This window comes from Muntiacus reevesi, chromosome 20 (genome assembly GCF_963930625.1).
Source record: "Muntiacus reevesi chromosome 20, mMunRee1.1, whole genome shotgun sequence".
Classification (NCBI taxonomy): Eukaryota; Metazoa; Chordata; class Mammalia; order Artiodactyla; family Cervidae; genus Muntiacus; species Muntiacus reevesi.
This window is the reverse complement of record NC_089268.1, coordinates 45,412,637-45,430,154: the sequence shown is the minus strand read 5'-3', so window position 1 is coordinate 45,430,154 and position 17,518 is coordinate 45,412,637. Positions and strand designations below refer to the sequence as shown.

Genomic DNA, 17,518 nt, shown 5'->3' with positions numbered 1-17,518 from the left:
TGGGTAGCCATTCCCTTCTCCAGGGGATCTTCCTGACCCAGAGATCCAACCTAGGTCTCCTGCATTGCAGGCAGATTCTTTACCATCTGAGACACCAGGGAAGCCCTGTATGATCCCATGTATATATACAGCTTCCCAGGTGGTGCTAGTGGTAAAAAACTCGTCTGCCAGCAGGAGACTCAAGAGATGCTGGCTAGACCCCTGGGTTGGGCAGATCCCCTGGAGGAGGGAATGGCAACCCACTCCAGTATCCGTGCCTGGAGAGTTCCATGGACAGAGGAGTCTGGCGGGCTACAGTCCATAGGGTTGCAAAGAGTCGGACACAACTGAAGCAAGTTAGCACGCACGTAAGCATATATATATATATATATCCTCAAATCACTTTGCTGTAGAGCTGAAACCTAACACAATATTGTAAATCAACTCTACTTCAGTTAAAAAAAAAATCAGCTCCAGTCTGAGGGCCATCAAACCACTTTGGCTTCCTTCTGCTCTCATCTTTAGGATATAGTGGGATGTGAGACTTCCCCAAAGAAGGACACAGTCACGGTCCAAAACCCTGGATATCTGCGAGTGTCTGGAGTTTTGATTCTTGGAATACCTGGTTTTAGACCTGGATTCTTTCATCAGATGACATCTGGAATGTTGAATTTTTTAAAGAGCTGAATCCTCTGGAGATTAAGTAGTAGATATAAGGCTTTCAGGTTTAGGAGTCAGAAGATACGATGCAGAGCGCATCTAAGGTTTTTTTCTCAGCAATATTTTTCCATTGCGACCTGACAGACTTTTCATTAGGTGCCCTGAACCAGCCGCAGAAGGACAGCGCGACATCCCACGAGGTGTCTAGGAATACTAGTTCCTAGTCATGTTTCCTGACCTCTGGGGAGAGGGTCCACCAAAGGTCCCTCTGCACCGGGACCGAATTTCAGTCAATGATTTACATATCCTGGAAAGTGCTTCTGAACCCCTATGATGATCACAAAGCCCACACCAGTGTCTTGGACTCTCTCTGAATATTCATGTCATCTACTTGGTCCCCAGTTCTCGCATCCTCTAAGATGTTCATTCCTGAACGGAAGATGCTTTAAAAAATCGTGGCCTTGGACACTTGTCTCCCAGAGGTGCTCTTTGACCTGCAGTGACCCTGACACGCACGGTGCGGCTGTGCCCCTGGCATGGTGGCCCAGGAGATGCCCAGGTTTGGTTCCTTCCACGTTGGCCTGCTCCAGCTTGGTGAGGGATGGCTCCGAACCCAGCATGACTTTGTGGTTCACAGACCAGAGGGGCATTGGTTCTGGGCGCCAGTGAGAAGACAGATCTGACGCTCACTGCAAACCTGGATGTTTTTAATTAATTTATAAATTTTTGGCTGCCCTGGGTCTTTGTTGCTGCATGTGGGCTTTCTCTACTTGCAGAGAACAGGGGCTACTCTTGGTTGCCGCACTGGGACTTCTCATTGCAGGGGCTTCTTTAGTTTCGGGGCACAGATTCTAGGCACATGGACTTCAGTAGTTGCAGCATGCAGGCTCAGTAGTTGTAGCTCTCAGGCTTAGTTGTTCCGAGCTCTGTGGAATCTTCCCAGACCAGGGATCGAACTCATGTTCCCTGCATTGGTGGGCGGATTCTTATCCACTGTGCCACCAGGGAAATCCCCAAAAATTTGGTTATTTGGATGTCAGAAAAAATTTTCTATGTGACTAGATTTTGTAACATGATATGGAGAGCATAGTTGAGATTAAAGCAGCGTTTCTTCAAGTGCTGGCTTTCTGCCTGCCCTAGAACGAATGCTATATATTTACCCCTGATTTTTTAGGTCAGTGCAGGACAGAAATATCCACATGCTGGGACCTGTTTACCAAGAAACCAATGGTGGCTGGGAGCAAACCCACTGCTTCAAATAAGAAAAATGACAAACGGTTGTCAGGTGGTGTGGGTGTGTGTGTGCAAGTAAGTGTGTGACTTCACAGCCAACTTCTATTACTTCTTGGCTGGCTGTGGAGGATAGATTTGATTGCTGACATTAATTGAGAAAAATAAATCAGCTTTAGCTCACAAGTCTGATGACATATATGTGTCTTTAAGAGCTCAATTCTCTGCTCTTTTGTGGTTTGGGGGTTTTTCTTGGGCAGCTCCTAAGGGTCTGAAATAAGGTGGGAGAACACCTTGGTTTCTGTAGGTACTCAGAACCAGTAGTCACCCATGACTTGACCAGACCCACTAGGCTAGAATTGTAGACTAAGAAGGGATCCCAGAGATCATTCTAGCCCAAGCTTCTTGTTTTACAGCCCAGAGGGTCTCCCATCAGATAAGTAGCAGAGCAGATCTAGCATCTGGTTCCCCTCTTAATCTCGGATTTTTTTTCCTGCTGGACTAGTGTGTGCTTCCTGAGAACCTTCTCCATCTTAGAATTGAGTACCGTTGCTATTAAGCCTCAGAATCTGTAAGCATTTGTCCCAGGTTGCCTGGTTTTCATAGATTTAAGCATAGTGTATTGGCAAAGGATCAAAACTACGGGGCAGGCACAAATGCTTTTCAGGGTCTGTCCCTAGATAAATCTGACAGGCGCCATATAATGATGACGGCCTGACACCCACTCACCCAAAAGATAGGTTTTATTAACAGCAAAACAACCATCTGGATTTCAGCCAACATTACAGTGTTGGCACCAAATGACTTCTATTTGCCTGTCTAGACAAACCCCTCTAACATTCAGGTACTTGGGGAAGTGAAATGAGAATTAAGTCATAAAGGAGTAGGAGACTCTAGTCCACAAATATTACAATATAATTCCCCCCAACTATATTATTTCCCAACAGTCAAAACACACAAGTTGTAACATCTAATAAAGCATATCTGAAAGAAGGGAAAGATCTTCCTATTTTCACATGTCCATCTATCTTATCTTCCTGCATCAAGGAATGCAATCCTCAAGGTATGAAGTTGTATCTAAACCCATGAATGCCTATATGTACACTTTGCCTCCCAGCCAGAACACAGCTGATGTACCTTGGGTGGCACCCCTCACTGGAACTCTTAGATGACTCCTGACCTAGGTTTGGTGCCTGATTGTTATTATCCTACTTAATTTCTGAAGTCCTCAAACAGTTTAAAAAAAAAATGAATTTGTACACTTGGCTGAGCGAGTATATACAATCACATACTGTCAGCACTGCATTTGCAGAGTTGCCTCAAGAAAGAATCTTTAGATGCTGAGAAGCTAATCTTAGCTTCTCAGTTAGAAGAGAAAGGAGAGATGGCAGGAGCAAATGAAGGTGAAGAAGACATCCAAATGAAACTGACGAAGCTGTTCAGTGGCTGGGGACACTGACAAGCGCCTATGTGTATAAAGGATGCAGTGGTTTATGAGAATAAAATAGTTTTCTACAAAGTCCATTATTCATGAAGCATGCATTTAGAACTGGGCCTGGAAGAAAGCTATTGTATGCATTTTTATGTTATATATTGTATCTATAATAGGAAGATTGTTAGGAAAATGAAGCCAACAGAAGACTGCAGAGAGCTTGACTGGCCTTAGAGATGGTCTGATGGTGTTACACGTAACCTAATGAAGCCCCATGCTTCTTAGTACCTTATGGTATTCTCTTGAACAAACTGGGGCTAAGCATGTAAAAGGGAGCTTCCTTTTGGTTACAAACTGTTACATGAAGCCCAGCTTCAGTCATGATAAAATGATGGCAAACCGTTTTATGGTTGTATTTTTGTGCTTCTATCACCTAAAACCATGGAGGCAATTATTTTTAAGCAGAAGGAAGTAGGGGAGATTATAGCAGTGATTTTTCACTAGAGGGGAATTTTGTTCCCCAGGTGATACTTGGCCATGTTCAGACATTTTTTGTCATCACACTGTGTGTGTGCGTGTGCGAATGTCACTGGGAGCTAGTGGGCAGAGGCCAAGGGTGCTGAAATGCACAGAACAGTCCCCACAAGAAAGAATTATCCAGCCCTAAATGTCAGTGGGGCTGCTGTGGGGAAATCCTCAAAGGATGCACGCGACATCACGAAATCGATAGAGTCTAATCTCAGTCCTCATCTTGTCAGACTAATGACAATGAATCACTGCCTTTTGTGCCTCTGTTTCCCCATTTGCAAAATGGGGATAATGAACACATTCTTTATAATAACATCACGAGGAGTCATGAAATTATATATGCAAAACACTCTGACTTCTTCAGAAGAAAGGGTCTCTATAAAATCAAAGCACAGTTATGATTACTGCACTATTATGAGCTCATGAAATTGCGTCTTAAGAACTGTACTCCGCCCCCTCAAAAAAAAAAACTCCTCCAGGGAAAGAAAACAAACCAGAATGAGCTCATCATGATTACACCTGCCACACCAAAAAACAGACACTGTTCTGAGAAGCTAAATTCTTTCCCTCCAGCAACGAAGTAAGCTGCGTCTGTAATTAAGATCTTAATAAGGGGGGGACGGGAGGCTGGATGCAGACGCCGCAGGCTCTGAAGTGCAGAGCCATCCCGCCAGGTTTCAACAAGAACAATCGAAACACAGCCCCGCTCACTGCTTCATGATGTCTCAGGTGCTCTCTGCATGGTCCGTATTTCAAAGGGCTTGCCTTCATTCCTTCACTTCCGCAAGGAGAAAGAAAAGGACCATCTTATTATTTACAAGTGAGTGTGTGTGTGTGCTCAGTTGCCAAGTCGTGTTGACTCTTCGAAACCCCATGGACTGCAGCACTCCAGGCTTCCCTGTCCCTCACCACCTCCCGGAGTAAAATGTGATGTTGTAGATATTATTTAGAAGTAAATTATGAAAAGTGTGCCAGAATCCACTTTAGAAAAAAGAAGCCCCTAGGCAATTTTCTGATAAAAAGCTGGAAAAAGTCATACAGAAAGCTGACCTAAGGCAAAAGGGATAATGCCCTGGACAGCCGATTGATCTTGGGAGCAGCTTGTGTTTAGTGTCCGGAACGACCATGTATAAACTTCCCAAGATGGTCCCCGTTTCAAATATCCTTCCCGGGGTTAGGCCATCTGTCCCATGTTGGGGTCTGTGAAACATGGATACGTACCGACAGAAGGGAAATATATTTTAAACTAAAAATAAAAGACAGGCCTCCAAGTATGTATCTTGTTAATGGATCTGCCTTGGTTGAATTTAGGATACAGGAAAAAAAAAAGACAGTTACTGATAAGAATCTTGGATTTAGTCAATGGACGTGTTCTTGGATTTAGTCAATGGACGTGTTCTCTCATTGGCAAGGAATCGAGATCTATTCCGAGGGCATCGGGCCTCTGCGGGACTGTCGAGCCGTCCAACTTCACCAAGGACGCCCCTGGGCTAACTGTGTCCTTAGCATCCCTTTCCCGGCGCTCACTGCACTTAGCAGCTCTGGGTGGGAAAGGATGGAGAATCAGAGAAGAACACGGATGTTCCATCCCAGACGAGCCCTCGAAGGGTCGTGGAGATGGTTTTCTGCCAGTGTTGTTTTCATGGTCCTGAAGCAGCGCTGGGCCTCTGAGTCGTTTCCTGCTGACTCTAAGTCACACCATGAATGACGAGCAACAACAAGCAAACAAACAAAAAACCGGTGACAACAGACTCGTTGACAGATCCTGGCACGTCCTGTGAGGAGGCTGCAGGGCCTAGAAGTCCACTTTCCTGCCTCCGCAGACTGCTGGCTTGGCGGGTTAAGGTTATTCAGGGGCTGAGAGAGGGAAGGCCAGCTCATTCTTTCAGTAGAGTGCAGAGCCTGGGAACAGAGAAGCCTGAGGCCTGAGTCAGCCCCATCTTCTGTGGGCGTGAGGTTCTGAGTTCCGGGTAACATGCCGACTACCACAACTCAGTGAGACTACAGCTAATTCATACAAGAGACAGCACTGAGTTTCCACATAACTAGAACAAGTAAGGAAAAATACTGTCTAAATACACATTGCTTTACTTAAATAGAAAGATCTGGTTCAAATCTGAACCCTATATGCCGTTTGGTGATCACAACTTAGAGTTTCACAAATAATCCCTAGAGTTTCACAAATAATCCCCCCTCCCCAACACACACAACTAAGAGTAAAGAAAGGAATGAAACTCAAATTCAAAAGATGCTATTAAGCATTTTTGTGCTATGCTTGCACTTTAAGGTATTCAGGGTTGCTTAATCTTTACTTCTGCTAAGTATAGACATCAACATTCCACATAAGGAACAATTTTGGTAACATCTTATAACTATTACCTTGACATATTAGAAATATCAGGAGGAATTCTCATCTGCAATGTACATACCAAGATCTACAAAGAAATAAGATGTCTTCAAATCAGTAAACCCAACTTTTGAATAAGGATCATGAACCACCTACCTAAATACCATTGAGCACAATTCATGTACTAAATTAACTGGGGAAGAGGCTGAGAGAAGGGACTAGTCTTTTTGTTTGTTTTAAAAAAGAATAAACTGGAATTGAGTGGTCCATGATGTGTGTGTGTGTTCTCAGTTGCTCAGTCGTTTCCGATTCTTTGTGGCCCCATGGACTGTAGCCCACCAGGCTCCTCTGTGCATGGGATTTCCCAGGCAAGAATACTGGAGTAGATTGCCATTTCCTACCCCTGGAGATCTTCCTGACCCAGGGATTGAACCCTGGTCCCTTGTGTCTCCTGCATTGGCAGGCAAATTCTTTACCACTGAGCTACCTGGGAATCCCAGTCCATGATGAGACTAAGAATATGTATTTAAAAACACTCCACTGGGAGCTTTATTGGGTTGGCCCAAAAGTTCATTATATTGGAAGATACATGGAAAAACCCAAATGAACTTTTGGCCAACCCAATATTATCTCTATGATTAGCTGCCCCTCCCCCACCCCCTACCTCAACCATGAAAAATCACAGTCACATGCTATCACTGCTTATATTTTCTGGGCAGTCTGTTCCACCTTCCTCAAAGAGCATGCCTCAATTCACCTAGATCACACTGTCTGCCTTTTGAAAGAACTGCTCTTTCCAGTGTAGAGTAGAAAAGGTTACCAACGAACCATTTATCTTAAAATGAAGATTCCTCAGGAAGACAGTCTTTTTCAGCTAAGCTGTAATGAGTGAGAGTGAAAAAGCTGGCTTAAAACTCAACATTCAAAAACCTAAGATCATGGCATCCAGTACCATCATTTCATGGAAAATAGATGGGGAAACAATGGAAACAGTGAGAGACTTTATTTTCTTGGGCTCCAAAATCACTGCAGATGGTGACTGCAGCCATGAAATTAAAAGACACTTGCTCCTTGGAAGAAAAGCTATGACCAACCTAGACAGCATATTAAAATGCAGAGACACTACTTCGCCGACAAAGGTCCATCTAGTCAAGGCTATGATTTTTCCAGTAGTCATGTATGGTTGTGAGAGTTGGACTATAAAGAAAGCTGAGAGCCAAAGAATTGATGCTTTTGAACTGTGGTATTGGAGAAGACTCTTGAGAGTCCCTTGGACTGCAAAGAAATCCAACCAGTCCACCCTAAAGGAGATCAGTCCTGAATATTCATTGGAAGGACTGATGCTGAAGCTGAAACTCCAATACTTTGGCCACCTGATGTGAAGAACTGGTTCACTGCAAAAGACCCTGACGCTGGGAAAGATTGAAGGCAGGAGAAGGGGATGAGATGGTTGAATGGCATCACCAACTGGGTAGACATGAGTTTGAGCAAGATGTGGGAGTTGGTGACAGGGAGGCCTGGCGTGCTGCAGTCCACGGGGTCGCAAAGAGTCGAACACGACTGGGTTCAGTGACTGAACTGAACTGTAATGTTCCCCAGGCGTGTGGAGTCCTCCTTATTAGTAAGAAATCCTGCAAGGAGATAACTGGAATGTTCAAAGTAAATAAGACGGAGGCGGGGTTGTTGACAAAGTATAAACGGGTTTGTTTTTTTTAGGGGGACCCCTTTTCCATGCCCACGTTCTTTGCAATCATCCATTGCCTAGGTAACTGGTAGCTATTTTCTGCATTTTAAATTGAAAAGACAGTATTTCTTTCCAGTGGCCCCATTTTGTTTATCTTGGCAAGGAGGCTTGGTAATTAAGTCTATATGTTACTGGAAGGCTGGGATACCAGGGGCTGGGATTTCAAACCAATTTGTTTAGGTTCCTTTCTAAGCCTAAAGTGATCTAAAAACAGATCATCAGCACCTCTAACTTTACACCTCTGTCACTTTGACTGCATAAGGATAAGGGATGTGGTTTACCCCGAGCCCTACTCACCTTCTGTATCAAATCCACCTTTGATTCTTTAGTCAGGACTTTTCTCTTTCTTTCAGTAATATTTTCGTTATGGAAAAACAATTCTAGGGAAGGCTTTCTCTTACATTTTAACCTACATAGTGCGTCTATCAATATATCTATATATGAGTATATTCTGAATATTTTATATATTTTATCAATGTGTCATACCATGGCTGCCATTTTTAAATGGCTACTATGTGCTAGAAACGGATGACTTTGATATATTATATCCTTACAACTATCAAATGAGACAGGTATTATTACTCCCATTTTATAAATGAGGAAATGGAGCCTTGCCTAAAATTATAGTGTTAAAAAGTAAAAAAAGTGGGATTTAAGACAAAATCCATGTTCTTTCCAATAGGCTATGTAGGGGAAATGGTTTTAATAGCTATTTGTGTATTGTATATGATCCAATATTCAAGTCAATGTTTGTTGAGTACCTACTACGAGCAAGGGCCTCTAACCTCAGGAATATCAAATCTTATTAGTAACAATGAAGACACCAAAGCACTAATATATTAGCAAGTGGGGACACAGGTGTGTCGGTACACCCCATGTCTGACGTCTGCATTTCTACAAGACACAACCAGACCCATGGAATATTTAACGGCACTCGATTACCTTAACATGGTAAATAAGGTTTTGACATAATCCAAGTTTTGAGTCCACACTATCCTTTCAACGTCTAATGGGCATCTACTTATGTAAGGAGAGCTGGGGCCTGCTAGAACTGTCTATTTCCAGTGGAGCCATGGTAAATACCTCACCATGGAAAATATCTCGCTTAGGCTTTCGAACGACCCACGAGCCTGTATTTACCCTACTTTGGCCGTGGTGGTGCTCACTCCCTCTGTCATGTCTGACTCTTTGCGACCCTGTGGACTGTGGCCTGCCAGACTCCTCTGTCCATGGGATGTCCCAGGCAAGAGTACTGGGGTGGGTTGCCATTTCCTCCTCCAGGGGATCTTCCCGACCCAGGGATGGAACCTGAGTCTCCTGCATTTGAGGCGGATTCTTTACCGCTGAGCCACCCTACAGATAAGAAAGCTGAGGCTCCCAGAGTTTAACTTGCCCAAGGTTACAGAGCATCGAGTCACAGGAAACAGAAATGCCTTTCCCCAAATCTCACGCTCTACTTTGCCTCTACTGCAAGAACACATAAGACCAAGTCCCTGCCCAGGTTACAACACATAGCAGATCCTGGTTTATTCAAGGACTTGCCTGTCAATCTGCCTCTGCATACAGATAAAGGGTGAGTATCTCATATTGAGTGGGGCTTACCTAAAGCTGGACAGCCCCCGTGGTGTCCTTGGTGAGGTCCAGGTATCATTTAGATAGTGATTTGATTGGAAGGGGTTAATGAGTAAGGCAGTGCTAACAGAGTCGGGCAGAGGTGAAAAACAGAAAGCCTATTGTAGCGATGACAGGAGACAAAGGTGTGGGCTTCTGATTGCTGTCTAGAGTGGAGGGATGAGGAGACTTGACTTGTAGCAAGTACAGACGAACCAAGTCACGCAGGCACAAAGAGACAGGAGCCAATGAATGCAAGCAGCGAGGGACCAAGATTCTCCATAGCCGACTCAGAAGAGAGGAGGAAGACGGGGGTACAGAGAGCGCTTTAAGTGTGTGTCACGTCTGTGTGGGTGGGGGGAGGCCTGCCCGATAGAAGTCTGGTGCTGGAGAAGTATAATGAATGCTTGAATGAAAAAAATGAGAGATGATGAGGTCATAAGGGCGCAAAAGGGGAGGGAATTGGCAAAGAGGCTTGAAAAGTAGAGAGGAAGTTTCTTTAGAAGTGGGGCGGGAGGGGGAGGTGTGGTGGTGCAGGCAGGAAGCCACTGATGAATTCTTAGAAGAGGACTGATGTATATTCCAGCAAAGAAGGGATGCTTAAGGAATCTTTGTTACGTGCATCTTGCAGACTTCGTGCTCTGAGAACACCTTCAGTTCCGTAAAGACTTTGATCTCCAAGTAGGTAAGTCATTTAGCTCTGAAAATGGGCTTGCTCAATCAATGAAATACATAAGAAAACGGTTAATTTTTTTTAAAGCATCTTTTGTTGCTTTGAAATCTCACATGGGATTTAAAAAGGAGGCAGGGGGCAGGGTGTGCAACACACCATTTAGAAGTGAATAAAACATTTAAAACCCAAACGGCCAAGCCAGGAAAGAATCAGGAATTACATATCAACTGCAAGTAAACATGCTGACTAAATGGAAGACACTTGATCACATCTTCTCCAGCCACTCTGAGAAAATAAAAACATTTTCAAAGTCCCCTTGAAAGTTTTTCTTTACTACACACTTTCTGCTTTCCCTAACCTCCCTTACCCACGTTCAGTCAGAACCCAAGAATCTGGACTTCAGAATGTAGTTTTCTTATTTGTATTCTAAGTTTCATCTGTAATTTTCTTCAATCAAAACATCTAAGAATGATTTTGTTGAATGGCAGACTAGATAAATAATTTAGAGTTTCAATGCAGGCACACAGGATACAGAAATCTGGCCAAGCCACAAAAGCTGCTCAGCTATTAGAGATCAAACAGGCCAGGGCTGTGGGGCACTTATCAGGCCCGGGCCTGCACAAAGTGGGCGGGGCCTCTGCTCAAACACAGCTGTGCATCCAGCTCCCAATTACCCTCCTGGCAGAAGGTAGCAACAACCCACCCCCAGACCCTAGGAGGGAGGCCTTCAGGAGCAAGACAGGGCCAGGGAGGCATAGCCCCCTCACCCACCTCCAGTATTTCAGAACATGCTGTGTATATTCAGAGGAGCTTGGGGAAAATTCTTAATAAATGAAGCCCCCCATAAATTACTGATGAGAGAACTCCAGAAGGCATCCTTTAAAGAACAATAGAACATTAAGTGCATATGAGAGTGACTGCACCCTTCTTATGAACAAATAAAAACACATACAATGCAAGCAAAATAGACTCAATATAGGCTAACCCCCCAAAAAATTCACCAAAGTAATAGCTTGTAATAGCTTGCATTCCGCAGTGTTCAAGATGACTGTCAATACATGGCTGGCTGACTTGAACTATGTGTAAGTTCAAAATGAGTGGAGGCTTGGTTGTTCTCTAGTTATGATCCCTGAAGTAGCCAAACCAGATAATCTGGTTTAAAAAAAAATCTTATAGTGATTGGATTATAAATCTCTCAGTGAGCATTTTTAAATCTGACTGAGCTAAATTTATATTGTTTAGAGCAACAGAGTATCTAAAAGGTAATTCCTAACTCCAGGGTTTTACAATCTAATAATTATCTGGTTTTACTACCTAAGTGGCTTCAATGAAATAACTGCGAGACATTCATTTCACTTTGCTTTGTAGAGGCACTGTCTGGGAAAAAAAAAAAAAAGAACCTATTCTGCAGGGATACTTTGAATGACATAGAGTCCTGAGCTTCGCGGGAGAAGAAAAAACAGTCACACAGGACATTTTAGGAGGTCACAGACAGTTCTTTCTTTAATAGTTATTTAAAGTCACAAGTTCTGGATCCAGATCACCTTAGTTCAAATTCCAGCTCTGCTACTTTCCAGCTGTGTGGTTTGGGATACATTACCTAGCCTCTCTGAGCTACAGTTTCCACATTTGAAAATGAATATAAAGTATTAATACTACCTCATGGAGTTAATTGGGAAAGCTAAATAGGACCATCCCATATTGTCATGGTGAGCCTTAAGAGCTGTTATTTATCATTTCTCTACCTTTGTGTCATCGCCTCTACTTAAAATAACAAAATCCTCTCCTGAAACAGTCCATTATTAACTAGAGAGAAAATAGGCTTTAGAAGAAAGAGAAAGTAGATTGCTTCAGCCATTGGTTCCGTTTACAGTCACCACAAGGTGTCAATCTGTCATTTGGTTAGTTGGGGAAGTCAGAAGTTTTGCTGGTGAAGATACCCACAAGCTACTAAAAATCATATCTTTACAGCACTTGGCAGGGTGTTTGACGCTGGGAAGACCCAGCAGAGAGGCAGGGTTTCCTCATGAATGCCAACCACAGTTCACATCATCAGCTGCCATGATGTTTTCTTTCCACAAAATAAAACTAAACATGATGAGGTCACTGAATAAAAGTGACTTTAGACTTTTTGTCACTTTCCAGATCGCAGTACTCTGTGTTAAAAACAGCCATTTATACTTTCCAATAATAAATGCAGGAACACATTTTCTTCTCCCCCACCAACCTGTCCCAAGTTTTTTTATGAATCTAAAGGCATTTATAGTAGGAAGAGGAGGGCAAAGATTCACTGAGGGCTAAATAATATCTGGGGACTTAACATTAGTGATATCCTACCACTGTTCTAAATAAAGAAACTGCATAAATACCAGTGAACCATTTCAAGAATGAGAGCTTGCCTGCCAGGTAGAAGGATCTGCCTCTGGTTATATCCTAACGTCAAAAATACTAAGAATCTTCAGGATTATCCATCCCTCTGATTTTTCCTATTGAGGCAGATAATGGAAAGCTGATAGTTGTGATAACTGATACCCCTGCCTTCAGAGTGTTCTAACCTTTTCAAGGAGAACTATAACTCATGCATCACAATAGATACTTTCAACAGTTAGATTTAGAGCTATTGAACATGATTTATAGCTTTTGAATAAGAGGCTTATCACAGAGGTTAGCCAGTGGCTATCAGCCAGGACTGAGGATTTACAACCTCACATTTAAAAAAGGATGAGCCAGAAGCTAGATGATTCAGAAAGAAGGCAAAGTAGCTCTCAGCTGGTACAATTCTGCAGGTCAGACAGGTAATTCAAATTGCCAATCCCAGAGGAGCATAAACACCTTGCCAAAACGCATTTCAATAGCAGCATGTTTGTTTAAACATGCTAATTTAACAATAATGCTCAGTCTCTTTCTCAGTCCTGTGGGACTCTTTGCGACCCTTTGGACTGCAGCCCTCCAGGCTCCTCTGTCCATGGGATTTTCCCAACCCAGGGATCGACCCTGCGTCTCTAAGACTGTGTCTATTCCAGAACAAAAGTAAGTGTTCATTCTCCAAGGAAAATTCACCTTCAATTCCGTGCAGTCAGCTCTGAATAGAGGTCTCTGGAAGCTGCTAGCCTGGTTAGATGAAAGCAACTTAGACAAAATAGTATATTCCAAATAAGTTATAATCCTTTTGCCAGGAATAAACACACAAATGCATGGGAAAACAAGCTGCTGAGCGTCCTGACACTCTTTTGAGTTTCGGAGACAATCAAGTGGCTGGAGCCTTCAGACCCCTCTGTCCATTCAAACGCCAGTGAAAGTGTTTCCAAGAAATGGCATATACTCAGTTGGTTCTGAATCCAACATCCTTTATGGGTATCAAAATCCTCCATCATCAGCTGTATAATAGTACCTGGAGACTTTAACTTCTTCCACTAAAAGTATATATGGCAAACTGCTTCCCAAAGCGAACGCTTTAATGCAAAGGATGAAAACTGCTTGAAAATAGCCAGGCTGAGAGACTCGGCACTTCTGATTCCTGTCTTACTACGGCTCCGGGGGTGGGGGCAGTGGCGGCCAGGCCCGCGGAGCCGGCAGCCCTGAGCCCAGGCGCGCTCCTCCTGGAGTCAGACGCCCTCCGATCTGCAGTGACTGCCACACGCCGGCGCCAAGACCAGGACCGACGCCGGGGAACTTGCAGCGGGGGTGGATCCCGCGCGCTGCGAGCTCCCGGCGTAGGTATCGATGGCTGGATCTCTGCCTGCCTGCTTGTCTGGCAACCCGGTGACCGGGTCCCATCTCACAACCCCCCTGGGGGCACAGCAGAGGAGTTGTCACAGTGGGGGACACGCACACACAGAGAAACCTTCTGCAGAAGTCACTCTCTTACCTTATACTTCATCGCGGCAGCGGTGAACGGAGTCGTTTTCCCGCACTAGTGAGACTGCATTAAGCACCGGCGAGCCCGCCCCTCCATCGAGCGCTGGGCTGAAATGCAAGCGAGGACCGCCGAGCTTCGGGCCGCCTGTCCGCGCAGCGCCGACCTCCGGCGCCGCTCAGCCTGCCCAGCCTCTGAGCTCACTGTTCTCCTCCCGGCCGGCCGAGCACGGAGCTCGTTTGCATACCGCCTCGCCATTGGCTCGCGGGCCAAGGTAACGCGGACGCCCCGCCCACCCCGAACTACTGGAAGCTGACAAAGAGCTTGTAATGCGATCATTTATTTTTACATTTTCGGAGAGAGTGGAGAAGAAACTCGGGAACCTTCCCCGAACCCTACCAAACCTTATACTTCATCTACCCCGAACCTCTACCAAAACCCTGGGAAGAGGAGATGAACTCTTTCTTAAAAAATTTTTTTTATTTTTAAAGATTAATCCAAATTTTAAAGAAATGGAATTCACAAAGCAGCCTGACAGCCGTGCGTCCTAGCAACTCCTCCATAAATCCATTTCATTCCAAAGCCATTCACCTCACAAGCTCTACATGAAACGAACTCAGGGAACAAAAGGTTTTCTGTCTCCGGGGGCCTTTTTACTAACTACCCCTGCTGGTATCTCTCTCTCTCCCTTTCTCTCCTCCCTCCCCTCCCTTTTCTCGTGGCTGTTTGCTTTTTTTTGTGTGTGTTCTTTTCAGGGTTCAAACTACTTGCATGTCAGTCTGCGAGGCGACAGAATGCAATTCTCCCGCAGTGAAAGGGGACTCGAGCTGGGCACCCGGGATTCCTTGGCTGGCTTCTCACCGGGGCCTCCGGGAGCTGAGGGGTCAGCCGCATTCAGAGGCCTCCTCTGGCTTTGCAGAGGATAAAGCTTAGCTGTGACCTCTCCGACGGGGCTGGCCGGTGTGCCCGCCCCATACATCATCACCGTTCACCCAGTACTGCCGTCTTTGATGGCTGGCATTTCTAGCTCCAGCTTTGAACACTGCAGTTTTTCCTTCTGACCTCTCTCCTGAAGATGACCCATTAACCCACCAACACATATTATCTGGGGAACAACGACCAAAAAAATGCCTGCTATTTGAGGAGGCTGGTTAAAAAAGACCAGTCTTCTCCCAGTGACGGGCGGAACATTTGGTTCAGCTTCATACTTTCTATAGGGAGAAAGATCACCCAGGAGAGGACAGAAATGGTCACCTTCAGCAACTCTTCTGAGTCGTGGAGCGGTGAGGGGAAAATTCCTTTTCATGGGACCTCAGGGTTGAGACTTGGTGAATGGCTGTCCCTAAAAGGGATGGACTCCAACCAGACTACATGACTCCGATGGAAAAACTCAGCCCTTACTTAGTAGTTGTTTTTTTTTTTTCCTGACTGGGTTGGATCAGAATCAGTTTGATTTTTCTCCTTCCCAATTCCCAGGGGATTAAAATTCTACTTTTATGAGCTAAGCAAAAAAGCACAGGAGAGTAGCTGGTCTACAAAAGGAGCTTCCGGACACTGGGCTCACAGTTCAGACCACAGTTTAAATAAGGCACCTATTCCCTGGACAGGACCTCGCCTCCCCCATCTCCCCGCCATGACAAGGTTGACTCACGGTGTTGGACCTCCACTCAGCCTCTTTCCCTCATTTAGCTTTAGAGGGAAAAGGAGCCTGAGTGATTTTGCAAGGTCCTTCTGAACACACACTAAGCATGCGACATACGACGCTGCCACGGACAGAGGAGCCTGGTGGGTTATACAGTCCACGGGGTCTTGTAAAGAGTTGGACATGGCGGGGAGACTAAACAACAACCTGCCATCAACACACTGCAGGGACTGCCTAACCGTGCTACAGACTCAGGGGACAGTCGCTAGCTTGTGGGAAATTTTTCTTTTGGTGTCTGCCTGGATACGTCCCAGGCCTTCTCATCTGTAACATGATGAGTCTTTGGCCTCCAGGAGATCTAGATAACATTCCTTTGGCTTCCTCAGCAGTAAGGCTGAATCACCTTCTGTTTCGTTGGATGAGCATCAATGAATAGTGAACACGATCTCACCTCATTTTAACGCTTTCAAACAGTGTCCCAAAGCATAGTTAGGGCTTTTTCGTTCTCAAGGTAAAAAGCTTAATTCACCCCAAGTGGCTCTCCTGCTTTCCTGTTTCTGTCCCATACAGAATATACCTGAACACCTACCTGAAGTTCATTTCAAGGTGATCTGGGTCATTGCCTTGTTAGTTACATATATATAAAAAAGCACAAAGGTGTTACAGTCAGGGAAATGTGTGTTAGAATCTCAACAAATTTCTAACTTGCTAATTTTGGTGTTCTGAAATGTAAAATAGAGAATAATACCAACCTACTAGGGCTATACTGAGGATTAAATGACATCATGTGGATAAAAGTGAATAGTAAAACCTTAGTTTTACTCTGAAATTAAAAGATGCTTGCTCCTTGGAAGAAAAGCTATGACAAACCTAGACAGTGTATTAAAAAACAGAGACATCACTTTGCCAACCAAGTTCCATCTAATCAAAGCTGTGGTTTTTCCAGTAGTCATGTACGGATGTAACAGCTGGACCATAAAGAAGGCTGAGTGCCAAAGAACTGATGCTTTCGAACTGTGTGGGAGAAGACTCTCGAGAGTCCCATGGACTGCAAGGAGATCCAACCAGTCCATCCTAAAGGAAATCAATCCTGAATATTCATTGGAAGACCTGATGCTGAAGCTGAAACTCCAATCCTTTGGCCACCTGATGCGAAGAGCCAGCTCATTGGATAAGACCCTGACACTGGGAAAGATTGAAGGCAGGAGGAAAAGGGGGAGATAGGATGAGATGGTTGGATGGCATCACCGACTTAATGGACATGAATTTGAGCAAACTCCAGGAGACAGTGAGAGAGGGAAGGATGCCTGGCATGCTGCAGTCCACTGGATTGCAAAGAGTCAGACATGACTTAGCGACTGAACAATGACAACAAAACCTTAGGAAATGGTTGCTTATTAGTATTATTTCCATTATTATTATTTTAATATTAAATTTATTTTGTATTATTTTATGACTATATCATATAACATTGTAACATCATATATCATTATAATATCAGTATTTGTGTTATATGATATAAATTAATTTAAAATGATTATAACATCACTATTAGACTATTATCGATATTGTTAAGTGTGGTGGGCCCTCAGAAGAAGTTGGAGGAATGTTCCCATCTCTGTGGCACCCCATCCCCAGGCAGCTTTCTAATTTAACCAACATCAGTTCAGCACCTACCACTAGCCAGGGGCTGTTCTGGGAAGGGAGGATATAGCAGCCCAGATAAAGATCTTACTCTCACAGAGCTCACAGTCTAGTAGGAGTGGAGGACAATAGTTCAAAGAATATATTATACAATTTTGAAGTGGTGGATGAA

General features: G+C 44.3%; 1 protein-coding gene across 2 annotated transcripts in view; it reads right to left on the bottom strand.

The window, feature by feature from the left end:
- NEDD9 (neural precursor cell expressed, developmentally down-regulated 9) overlaps window positions 1-17,518 on the bottom strand; it is a 187,252-nt gene that overhangs the window by 39,991 nt on the left and 129,743 nt on the right. The window contains exon 1 of one of the 2 annotated variants that reach the window (XM_065911881.1): window positions 14,073-14,272. The exons of the other annotated variant lie outside the window; for it this stretch is intronic. Coding sequence (XP_065767953.1) covers window positions 14,073-14,084 — 12 coding nt within the window. The 5' untranslated portion in view covers window positions 14,085-14,272. Of the gene's footprint in view, window positions 1-14,072; window positions 14,273-17,518 lie in introns of those variants that run through there. 2 annotated transcript variants of the gene reach the window in all.